General features: G+C 44.6%; 1 protein-coding gene across 1 annotated transcript in view; it reads right to left on the bottom strand.

Moving 5' to 3' along the window:
* Positions 1-13038, bottom strand: part of PKD1L1 (polycystin 1 like 1, transient receptor potential channel interacting) — a 180985-nt gene that overhangs the window by 100345 nt on the left and 67602 nt on the right. Inside the window, exons 20-24 of the mRNA XM_073008857.1 lie at positions 11146-11322; positions 9966-10043; positions 6767-6909; positions 5362-5482; positions 3158-3269 (exon numbers count right to left, since the gene is read on the bottom strand). Coding sequence (XP_072864958.1) covers positions 3158-3269; positions 5362-5482; positions 6767-6909; positions 9966-10043; positions 11146-11322 — 631 coding nt within the window. The remainder of the gene's footprint in view (positions 1-3157; positions 3270-5361; positions 5483-6766; positions 6910-9965; positions 10044-11145; positions 11323-13038) is intronic.

The raw sequence follows: 13038 nt of genomic DNA, 5'->3' as shown, positions 1-13038 counted from the left end.
GACCAAACGGAATTTGTTCCCAGACTGTAAGAGTGATTCAACATCTGAAAATCAAACAATTTTATATAACTTGTGTCTTAGTTTGTTTGTGCTATTATAATAAAATGCCTGAGACTGGGTAATGTATAAAGAACAGAAATTTATTTTCACAGTTTTGGAATCTGGGAAGTCTGAGATCAAGACACCAGTAGGTTCAGTGTCTGGTGAGGCTGCTCTCTGCTTCCAAGGTGGCACCTGTTGCCGCCTCCTCCAGAGGGGAAGAAGGCTGTGACCTCACATGACGGAAGGGACAGAACAACAAAAGGGGGCCTAGCTATTTCCCTCCAGCCATTTTATAAAGTGACAAATTTCATTTATGAGAGCAGAACCCTTACGGCCTAATCACCTCCTACAGGCACCACCTCTTACTACTGTCGCATTGGGGATAAAGTTTCAACAGAAATTTTAGAGAGGACACAAACATAACAAATTAACAGACTAAGGGACAAAAAACATATAATCATCTCCATAGACCTAGGAAAAGCATTTAACAAAATCTAATACCTTTTTATGATGAAATACACACACAGGCCGGGTGCGGTGGCTCACGCTTGTAATCCCAGCACTTTGGGAGGCTGAGACGGGCGGATCACGAGGTCAGGAGATCGAGACCATCCTGGCTAACCGGGTGAAACCCCGTCTCTACTAAAAAATACAAAAAAACTAGCCGGGCGAGGTGGCGGGCACCTGTAGTTCCAGCTACTCGGGAGGCTGAGGCAGGAGAATGGCATAAACCCGGGAGGCGGAGCTTGCAGTGAGCTGAGATCCGGCCACTGCACTCCAGCCTGGGTGACAAAGCGAGACTCCGTCTCAACAACAACAAAAAATAAATAAAAAAATACACACACAACAAACTAGGAATAGAAGAGAATATCCTCAACCCGATAACGGTTGTCTATGAAAGGCCTCTAGCTAATACTTATATGAAGTGGTTAAAGACTGAGTGCTTCCTCCTTAAAAACGGGGAAGAAGACCAGGATTTCCACGCTTGCCACTCTGTTCAGCATTGAACTGGAGGTTCTAGTCAAGAGAATTAGGCAAGAAAAAGAAATGGAAGGCATCCAGATTAGAAAGAAAGAAGCAAAATTATCTCTAGTGACAAATGACATGATCTTATATACAGAACATCTCAAGGAATTCAGTGAAAAACCATTAACACTAACAAACACATTCAACAGGGTTATAGGATACAAGATATTCCCCCCCAAACAGATGTACAGACTTGACAAAACCCTATGAAAATCCCAGCTGGCTTTTGCTTTGTTTTGTTTTTCCATCCCCTTCAGCAGGTGTCTGGAGCCCCAGTTTGCCCCAGCCAGAGCAAGGCTGAAGAGGCTGGCCGGCACCAAAGCCACTGTGCCATGCCTGTGCTGCTTTGTTTTTGCAGAAATTGACAGGCTGATTCTAAAACTCATATGGAAATATGAGAGACCTGAAATACCCAGCCTTGTAAAAAGAACAAAGTTAGTGGGTTCAGCCTTTTCAGTTTCAGAATTTACTACTAAACTATAGTAATCAAGGCAGCATAGTACTGGTATGAAGAGAGACATTTAGACTAATGGAATAGAATTGAGAATCAAGAAACAAACCTTTTAATTAGGTTATCAATTATAAAAATACAGATAACCTATATAAAAATGGGTAAAGTACTAAGTAGACATTTCTTCAAGGAAGATATACAAAGCACATGAAAAGATGCTCAGCCTCATCAATTACTGGAGAAATGCAAGTCCAAACCTTAATGAGATACTACTTCATACTAACTAGAACAGCTGTGAACAAAAGGACAATAACCATTGTTGATTAGGATATCAAGAAACTGGAACCCTCACACATTGCTAGTGGAAATATAATGGTGCAGCCACTATGGAAAATGGTTTGGTAGTTAACGTATGACACAGTGTTTCCACTCCTAGTTACCTAGCCAAGGAAAATGAAATCACATACTCACACAAAAACTTGCACATAAATGTTCATAGCAGTGTGATTCATGATAGCCAAAAAAATGAAAACAACCTACACATTCATCAACTAATGAATGAATAAATAAAATATGGTATGTTCAAAAACAATAAAATATTATTCAGCAATAAAAAAGAATGAAATGCTGATACATTCTACTACATAGATGAAACTCGAAAACATTCATTCATATGCGAAGTGAAAAAAGACAGTTACTTAAGATTGTATGTTGTATTATCTCACTTACATGAAATTTTCAGAATCAACAAACCTGTAGATATGAAACAGATCTGTGGTTGTCTGGGGCTGGTGGGAGGAAGCTGGGTGGTAGGTAAAGGGAGTGACTGCCAACAAGTCAAGATTTTCATGGGATGAGGAAAATTGTCTAAAACTAGCTTATGGTGAAGGCTGCATAATTCAATAAATTATTAAAACCAAGGAACTGCATACTTTAAATGGATGAACTATGTGGAATGTAAATGATATCTTTAAAAATGGTTTTTAAAAGAGAAGAAATTGAGGCTGGGCGCGGTGGCTCAGGCCTGTAATCTCAGCACTTTGGGAGGCCCAGGCAGGCAGATCACGAGGTCAGGAGTTCAATACCAGCCTGACCAATATGGTGAGATCCCATCTCTACTAAAAATCCAAAAATTAGTTGGGCATGGTGGCGCGCACCTGTGCACTTATAGTCCTAGCTACTCAGGAGGCTGAGGCAGGAGAGTCACTTGAACCTGGGAGGCGGAGCTTGCAGTGAGCCGAGATCGTGCCACTGCACTCCAGCCTGGGCGACAGAGCGAGACTCTGTCTCAAAAAAAAAAGGAAGAAGAAGAGGAAAGAAGAAGAAAGAGGAAGAAAGAAGAAGAAAGAAGAAGAAAGAAGAAGAAGAAGAAGAAGGAGGAGGAGGAGGAGGAGGAGGAGGAGGAGGCGGTGGCGGCGGCGGTGGCAGTTTTATAGGCTCTGAAGCACCTGCACAAATGCCATGCAAATATGAGTTAGCAGGATTGCAGTGATAGCACCCGGACTTTTTTATTTGCTCCATCTTGAGAAGATGAGTTCCTGACACGTTTTTGACACTTGTTAACAACTTGGGGGACAGCCAGCTCTGGAGGAAATACAAACAATGGCTAGGATGTCTGTGTGGCATTGTGTTACTCACAGGTCCTCGACCAGACAGTCATTTCCATGGTAGCGGGGCAGCACAGTCACCACCACAGTGCACGGCTGGACCTTGGAGCCTTTTCCATCTGTGATTTCAGTAGAAACCATGACTGTGAAGGAACATGTCAGAAGAGGGTCATCTTGGACATGTGGGTTACAGAGATGCTTCTTCACACACAGACAGCATCTTCTGGATGACTAAAACTGTGACAAGTGCTAGAAAAGGGGCCAGGTTCCGGGCCACAGGGAGCCCAGGGAGTGAAATACAAACTCGGCAATGGACCGTCAAGGCTTGGGGTTATAGTTTGACCAGTTCCTAAATGATATATACAAATTTAACAGGCCTAGAAAAAAGGTGAAGAAGAATTCTGACAAAGGGGACTTTTTAAAAGACCTAAGACCTGTTTGGGGGACCCAGGAATTCCTTCATGTAACAGGGGTACAGGGCAGTAGTGAGGAGACCTGCAGATCAGGCTCAGGGTGCAGGTGATGGCCAGATAGTGAGGGCCACAGGTACCGTCATGGGAACCACACAGAAAGATCGACACCCAGGTGTGCCCTGCATATCTTCATAACAACATTCTCAACCTAAAACCCAGTGCCAAAGATTGGGGACTTAATTTTGGAGGTCAGTGCTTCTCAAGATGTGGTCTATGGATCTTGCAGCCCAATAGCCAGAAATCCTGTCTAAAAGCAAATTCTGGGCTCCATCTTCTCTCCATGACTCTGAGTCAGTGGATACTAGGTGGGCCCTGGAGGCAGTAATTTTAACAAATACCCTTAACAGATAAGGTTGGTCCTATGCACAGACACAGAAAGTCTAAGAGAAGGAGCAGTTTTTAGGCAAGACTGCACTTACTTTGACAAGTTGAGTCTGTGCCATACTCACTCATGCAAAAGACAGGACAAGAAAAGGTGTGTGTTATTTACTATATTGTATTTATTTTGCTTATGTTTGCCCCCTTATAAATCTTGGGTTCAGGTATTCATAGGAATTGACTGTACTGATACTGACAATTATAAACAAATACCATGGTTGTGAATGATTTGAGTAACATCACTAACCCTGACACTGCTCCGGGACTGTGACCTAAAATTTGGTCTGTAAATTTATGTTAAGAAATCCTTACTTCCAACACAGAGCTGAGGCCCTGGCTCAAGGTCTTTCTACTGGGACATTTGCCCAGCCTAGGTCTCACATAACCCTGTATGCAGCTTGACTTCAAAAAAGCTCAAGATCAGATGGAGTATAAAGTCACTGTGATACAAAGCAGAGCATGATTACGAAGATCTCAAAATGCCCTGCTCAGAAGTTTTGCTCAATATAATTGACTTATATCTACAAGAAGGTGCAAGTATTTCTAACTGAAGGTGACAGGCAAGGTCTCATGAAGAAGGGGGCATTTCAGCTTGGCTTGAAGGAGAGGTGAAACTTAAATAAATCAGGTGAATGAAGTAGTTCAGACTTCAGGCTTAATAATCTTACCAGCCCAAATCAAAGAAACTTCTAGATCAGCGACTCTCAACCTTTCCTGCACGTCAGAATCCTCCAGATGTTTAAAAAATAAAACAGAAATGTAAAAAGTCACTACCCCCCAAGATTTTTATTTAACTTGCCTGGGGTTGTGCATGACAAGACACCTTCCTAAATGGCTGCATGTCTCTTATACTCAGTTGAAACCAGTTCCAAGGGACTGGGTTAGAAGTGACCACAACCTCAGGAACAGGGTCAGAGGAGAAAGTTGTCAACACTGGGGGATTCATTTTGTTTAGAGGTTATGTTACTAACATACTAACTCAACATTCATTTACCCCACATTTTGTTCCTTAGCGGAATACCTTGATTTGGTTTTATCTACAATAAATGCAAGATTCACCAGATATGATATATTTCTTTAGTAAATAAGAAATGTCCTGATTTCAAATATTTATATATGAAAAAACATTCTCTGGCATTTTATCATATACAATATATTTCAGTTAAAATTTAAGATATAAAAAACTGATTTAACTTATTGATATTACTAATGTTCTTTCTGCACTAAAAGGTAGGTAGTCAACCTAAACTGAAAAGCATTAAACTGATCAAGGTGAATACATAATTTTATTTTCTAGACACAGTTCAGTTTTTGAAAACCAGGAAAAAAGGTTTAGAACTCTAGGTCGGCACAGCTAGTGACCCCAGCTGGCACCATGGCTTACCTTTGTAATTGTCCAAGTGCTCACCAGCTGGCAACACAAAATAATACTGGGTGTCTCTCCCATGGTACAAAGTGTGTTTGGAGGCGTTTCCTATCTGGTAACTAAATTCATAATGGAAGTCCTATGATCCAGTCCATGGGAGCAAAAATAGTATAAATGAACACACTGTGAATGACATCCCAAGACATACACACATGCCTGAGCCTTCATTGCACCAAGGATGTTCTTTACAGCCAAAAAGAGGGTCAGTGACAGGTAAGCAGCATTCCCAGCTGCCCAGAGCCCTGGGCCCTGCAGGGCTCTCCCTTCCCCGAGCCCAAAGGGCTCCTCGAACAGCACTGAGATTCCTCACCAGTGTCTGTGTCCTCTCCTTGCCCTGGAATCTCCCCACAGTCACAGATCAGACTGTCACAGACCCCTCAGGGTGAAGGGCCCCAGCTGCCCCTCAGCTTCCCCACTGCTGGGCATCACACAGCAGGAGGGGCAGGAGGGAGGGGTGGGGCTGCCTCAAGAGAAGGCCATGGTCTGGACTGTCTGGAGGACAAGGGTGGGGCTTCCTACAGAAGGGGTCAGGCAGAAGGGCAGGGAGGTCAGTGTCCTGGCTGAGAGGATGGAGAGGGCAGTGCCAGGGTCGCAATATCACAGGCTCCTGCCCTGCCTGCTCACCACCTGAGGAACTCATCTTTTTTATTTTTTTGAGATGGAGTCTCGCACTGTCTCCCAGGCTGGAGTGCAGTGGCCTGATCTCAGCTCACTGCAACCTCAGTCTCCTGGGTTCAAGCAATTCTCCTGCCTCAGTCTCTCAAGTAGCTGGGACTACAGGCGCCCACCACCATGCCCAGCTAATTTTTGTATTTTTAGTAAAGACAGGGTTTCACCATGTTGGGCAGGCTGGTTTGCATTCATCTCTTTAAATCCATCCTCTCATTTCACCTTCTCAAGACCCTGAGCAACAAAATCACAATGGTCTTCTCCATGGCCCAGAGAAAGAGTGAGGGTAAGTCCGTGTTAGAGATGTGACCTGGGAGGGAAAGGGCCAGGCTCCTCTCCTCACTTTGGGCCACGTGCCTGCCTTTTTCTTCAGGGCAGCATTAACGGAGGCCCTTGCTCTAACCAGGCTTCAGGGCAGCGGATGCCCTGCCACGTCTCCTGGTGAGCAGGCCCTTGTCTCTTTGTGCAATTCTGAACCTTCTCAACCAGGGGGCCACTTTGTACTCCTCTCATTAGTGGGTGGGGAAGTCCATTCATGCCTAACCAACTTTCCAACATTCAACTGCAGGCTGAATTCCTTCACAAGTAGGAAAGACATTGCTGTCCATTCCTATAGCACCCGTGATTGCTGTGACTGCCAGGTGCCACTGTCTGGGTGGGGTCACTCAGGACAGACATGGGGTTGTCCACGTACCGGTTTTCCAGACATGCAGAAGACACTGAAGACGGTGTGTGCCTCCAGACCGTGGTGGGGTTGCACCTGACAGACCATGTCCCGCGGAGCCGGGTTGACTGTCAAGTACAGCTGAGTTTTACCCAGTAAGCCGTGCTTTGAAGCTAAAGAGAAAGATGAAGCAGGGGTTTCACCCATGATGGAGAATTACAGCAGCATAGGATTAAGTTTTTATAGATAAACTTTATAGCAGGGATTCTGAAAGTTGGGTCCCCAGACCAGCAGCATCAGACTCACCTGGGAATTTGTCAGAAATGCAGATTCTTGAGCCCCACCCCAGACCTGCTGACTCAGAAACTGAGACTCAGTGATAGTTTTCACATACGTTAGGGGATTCTGAAGTGCTGGGGTTTGAGAACCACTGCCTATAGCATTCATTAATCTAACAAACACTCACTGGGTGGGGCAGGTACTCTCCTAGGCCCTGGGGAGACAGAAGTGGCTCCCTACCTGGGAGTCACATGGCAACCAACCAGACAGGAACCGAAGCCTAGGGGAGAGATGATGCTGACAGACCCATCACCCAGCAAAGCAGACTTTCCCCATTGTCCTGGTTTCTTTCAAAACCTTAGCCACATACACATAAGTACAGCTTAGTTGAATGTACAGCACTGATACAACTTTATATTTTTATTTATTTATTTATTTGAGACAGAGCTGTGCTCTTGTCGCCCAGGCTGGAGTGCAATGGCGCAATCTTGGCTCACTGCAACCTCTGCCTCCCAGTTTCAAGCAATTCTCCTGCCTCAGCCTCCCGAGTAGCTGGGATTACAGGCATGCACCACCACGCCCGGCTAATTTTGTATTTTTAGTAGAGACAGGGTTTCACCATGTTGGTCAGGCTGGTCTCGAACTCCCGACCTCAGGTAAATTGCCCGCCTCAGCCTCCCAAAGTGCTGGGATTACAGGTGTGAGCCACCGTGCCAGGCCTATTTTGTTTTATTAACTATATTAATATCATAACTATTTTCCATGTTGACATAGAGCATTCAAAATCACTATTGTGAATAGCTGCCTAAGATTCCATGGAACAGATATACCCAAATATGCATAACTATGATCCCCAACGATTAAACATTTTGCTTATTTTCCATTTTCTGTTATTATTGATCATCCCATAATGATTATTCTCATACATACAGTTTTTAAACGTTTAATGTATTTTTCTTGAGATGGATTATAGAAATGAAATTTACATGTCAAATGGTTTAAAATCTTGATGATCATCATCCTCATCATAACAGCAGGTACCATCTATCGAGCCTCTGCTACATACCAGGTGCCCTGCTAGACACTGTTTCTGTATTATGCTATTTAACAGTCACATCAGCCGTGGAAGACATATCTCATAACAAAAGTAAAACCCAAGAGAAAAGGATGATGAATCCTGCCTGACTGACCAGGGAAATCTCCACAAAAGAAGACACATTTGAGCTAGCAGTCTTGGGATATCGGTCTTATACTGGGCTTAGGAAGAGATGTGGGGAAAAGAATGGGCATTCTAGCCAAAATAACCACAGGGAAAGACTTAGAGTCATGAGAGGGTCTGGTGTTATCCGAAGAGCATGGGAAGCGAGGGCAGCAGTCAGTGAGGGTGTGCAAGGCTGAGGGGTAGGAGGCTGACAGGAGACCTGGAGCCTCAGTGCACACCTGGCAGTCAGCCAAGGACACTGACCAGGTCCATGGGCCATGAAGAGGCTCTCAGGTGTCTCCTGCGCCAGGTAAGAGAACTGTCTTTAGACTTATCACTTAGGCAAATTTCAGAGGCAAAAGAAAGAGGTCCAGCCAAAAGGCAGAAAGTATTTGTTGAAACCAAAGCAAACGCTGCCCGTCTTGTACCCAAAGCAGGGACCCAAGGCTAGTTGTTAAATGCTAAATGTGGAAGGGGCAGGCAGATGTTTATAGAAACTGTGAGAATCAAGATGACCCTCAAGGAATGTCATTGAGTCCAGCCCAGTCAGTTCTCAGGAGAAAGTGAACCTCGAGTTTCCCACTTGCATGACACAAGAGTTCACATAGAATGCAAGTTTGCAAATTCCTGGTGGGTTTTGATTAATGCAAAACTGTGGATGTTGAACCAAACCTATCCATAGATAAAAATTGTTGGCTGGGCGTGGTGGCTCATGGCTACAATCCCAGCGGTTGGGGAGGCCGAGGCAGGTGGATAGATCACTTGAGGTCAGGGGTTTGAGACCAGCCTGGCCAACGTGGTGAAACCCCAACTCTACAAAAAATACAAAACATTAGCCGGCCATGGTGGCAGGCGGCTGCAATCCCAATCCCAGCTACTCAGGAGGCTGAGGCAGGAGAATTGCTTAAACCTGGGAGGCGGAGGTCGCAGTGAGCTGAGACCGTGCCTCTGCACTCCAGGCTGGGCAACAGAGTGAGACTCTGTCTCAAAAACAAAACAAACCAAAAAAAAATTGTTAAGTCCACTGTGCTTGTCATATGGAATGAAAATCTCTAGAAATGGGGGAAAATGTCTACCGGTTCCCCTAAACGATGATCTCAGATTGAGATAGGCATGGAAATGCAAGAAGGAATACAGAGCAAGGGTAAGAGGAGGCCAGGGGGTGAATTTCAATGAACATCAGCGGCACAAAACAAGCAATAACACCTTTCTAGGGTTTGAATAGAGAAAGGGAGAGAGATTACGGACAGATTTGCAGGAAAGGAATCAACTTGTCCAGCTGTCTAGCATAAATAAGAGATATATGTAATTTTTTTTTTTGAGACAGAGTCTTGCCCTGTCGTTCAGGCAGGAATGCAGTCGCACAATCTCGGCTCACTGTAAGCTCCACCTCCTGGGTTCACGCCATTCTCCTGCCTCGGCCTCCCAAGTAGCTGGGACTATAGGGGCCCGCCACCACGCCCAGCCAATTTTTTGTATTTTTAGTAGAGACGGGGTTTCACTGTGTTAGCCAGGTTGGTCTCCATCTCCTGACCTCGTGATACGCCTGCCTCGGCCTCCCAAAGTGCTGGGATTACAGGCATGAGCCACCGCGCCCAGCCCTATATATATGTAATTTTTTAAAAAGTCAACTGCTCAGCCTTTACCCTGATGTAGACCTGCACCCCATTCCTCAGAAAGATTAAACTACAGAGACTCAGCAGGACTCCTTCCCATCCTCTCATAAATGCAATTGACAATGTAGCATACCCACAGACGCTTGCAGGACGTACGTCTCTCCACTGTTCAGAGAGTATGGCTTGATTGTCACTGTCTGTTCTGTAACACCTGCAGAAAAGACGTGGCTACATGGAAACGACAGTCAGTGGGCTCAGGGACAGAGGTCACACAGAGTCCTTGGGAATGGGCTCCCCTCTTCCCCGAGGGGTGAAATTAACATAGATACTAGTGAAACATGCCACTCCTGCTTGGAAAGTCGGTTGGTTAGTGCCTGCTATAAAGAGCCTCTCCCGCTCAACAGAAGCATTACTGAGGATGGTCCGTCCATCCCTGGCTCAGAAATGACACTAATGTCACAAGCAACAAGAGAATTCTGTTAAGATCTTATTTTATATGTTTATAATTATGTTCATGCTTAATTTGGCAGTTTTATAAATCATACTATACAGTATGATTGAGGAATTTTGAAGCTATTTTTAAGTCTGCAGAATACTAGTTATGGACAATTTTTAACCTGGGTGTAACTGCTGACTGTAGTGACTGGATTATTTCCTTAGCAGGGAGAGGCTGACCCCACACTACTTACCCTGAAAAAAGGAGAGATCCGAAATACAAGATTGATGATCTAAACATGGACAGTTTCTAAAATCACAATTTGACAATAGTACTTCCCGAAATGGTTCAAGGAAAGGGTGAAGGAAAAATTATATAAAAATAGTGTGAAATCCAGATCCTCAAGAGGTCTGTAGGGATGACACAATCACATGCATTACCACGAAAGGGGGCGATCCAACAAATTGAGCAAAATCAGCATGTCTGGGCTGGGAAAATACATTAGAAATTCAATTGCTCTTCAGGAGCAGTTTCATTTTGATCAATTCATGTAAATCCTTGACCACCCTCCAAAAGGCTGTCACAGAAAAGGCTATGCACACCAAGGTGTCTGGGCACACAGAATGTGCAGCATTGGCAGCGCCCCTCTTCCCCTTTGGTCTGCACACAGGGAGCTCCTGGTAGCAACAGATGCTAACTTTACTTTTTTAAGAAGAGTCTCAGGCCATAGTCCATAGAGGAGCAAGCACAAGTAGAAAAGGTACCACAATTCTAAATACTCATCTAATAAAATGAAAAGTTCAGAAGAAATTGAGGGCTGATATCTAAAAGCTTTAAAAATATTGCAAATTGCAGGGTACAAAGAGGACATTCATACCTGAGGATGAATAGCCTTGGAAAACTGCTCGGCTCAGCAGGGCCTTGTGCCAATCAATCATGAGGACAGGCTTGGCTCTGCCTGCAGACAGGGAGGAGTCCACCAGGTTATCCCCATCTCCAGGGCTCTCCTCGGCACTCAAGCTAGGTCCTGATTCTGGAAAGCTCGTGTCCTTCGCTAGGAAGATAAACCAAGCCAATAGATATTAAAGAAAAAAAGTCATGATGATCTTAAAGCATTAGTGATTCAATGCTAATATTAATAACTATTTGTACTATTGCTGGATACTGCATATCTAATATAACATCTTCAGCAGCTAAACATATTCAAGAGATGTACTTTGTTATCATGTAATTAGTGGACCAATGGCCTCTTCCCTCCCTCCCTCCCTCCCTCCCTTCCTTCTACAAGATTTATTATGGTCTACTAAGTCCAGGTACTAGTCTAGAAACAGGAGACACAGTGTGAACCAGATTAATGGTGTCCTTGCTATCTGGAGTTTAATAGTGAGGCAGTCAGAAAAATAAATGAGAAAATACATAAATAAACAATGTAAAGTCAGTTAATGAGGGAAAGCAAAGCGGGGTATGCAGAGGAAGAGAGAGGGGTGTGGAAAGGGAGTCCTTTTGAGATGGAGTTCAGGGAGGTCACTTCTGAAGACTAAGACTAGAAGGAGCTCTTTGAAGATCTGAAGGAAGGAGTTTCCAGGTTGAGTAAAACCAAAATGCCTTGGGAATGATATTCCCTAGGGTTGCAGGGTGGGAGGGAGGGAAGGAGGGCAGGAGGAGGAAAAACGTGGCTGGAGGCATTGCCAAGGTCACATCATGCTGGGCGTACGGTCATGGGCTTTCGTCCTGAGTGCCCTGGGAAGCCACTGGAGGGACCTGTCAGGAGAGTGACAACAGCCTGGTTTGTGGTGAAAAGAGTCCTCTGGCTGTCAGGTGATGAAATGACAGAGAGCAGCAAGAAGAGAAGCAGCGAGAGCAGAGGAAGGGTTCCTGCACGGTCTAGGCAAGAAGGAGTCACTGCACTTCACTTAGGCTAAGGAGGCTCCTTTAAGACTTGAAACCAAGGTCACTGAAGCAAGATGTAGTAATAAAACACAAATGTTGAGGGGTCAGAATTACTCTTGTAAGGAGGAATAATTTTATAAATGCAATACAAAGGCAGATCTTTCTTCATTCATTCAGTTGTACTGTTTAAGCACCTACTGTGAGTATCAATGTGAGTCTCTACAACAGACCTGCGTGTGTATTGTAAAAACTTTTAAACGTTCTGTATGATGATGTTTTGATTTACTGAAGAACAAAATGAAACAAAAGTGTTCTGGTTAAGGAGAGAGTGCTTCTCCTGGGGCTGGGGCTAGCCAACTCTTAAGAGTTTACAAAAGGCCCAGCCTGCAATGTGTCTTCGATTTGCAAACTGATCAATCCAGAACCACCCCCAACAAATCATCCTGGGCAACTAGAGATCACCCTTAGGCCTAGGATCTGCTGAAATTAAACTAACTGATTCTAAACTATTCATCCAGCCCTGCCTTGGCCTTGCCGTTCTTTCCCATGGAAACCCCAAAAAAGACCTTGGCTTAAGCATTCTCCTTGCTCCTGTCTGCTGCCTCTAGACCTCCCTGCAGCTTCCCCATGTGACCCTGCGTGGCCTGCCATGCCTCTTTTCTCTAGGACCTGGGAGTATTTTCTTTGTTTTTCTCTCCTCTGTGACTGCACCTGACTGACCATCTCATCCAAGAACAGCGTGACACACAGGAAGGAACATGGGAAGGGCTGGAGAAGCCGTGGAGTTGGAAGCAGCTGAGGAGGACTGTTGAAGGAAACACTGCCGCAAATCAGAGGAATAAATCATTCATTCATCATCCATTATTCCCTCGATAGATAA

Source organism: Chlorocebus sabaeus, chromosome 21, assembly GCF_047675955.1.
Source record: "Chlorocebus sabaeus isolate Y175 chromosome 21, mChlSab1.0.hap1, whole genome shotgun sequence".
NCBI lineage: Eukaryota > Metazoa > Chordata > Mammalia > Primates > Cercopithecidae > Chlorocebus > Chlorocebus sabaeus.
This window is presented reverse-complemented; position numbering and strand designations above follow the sequence as displayed.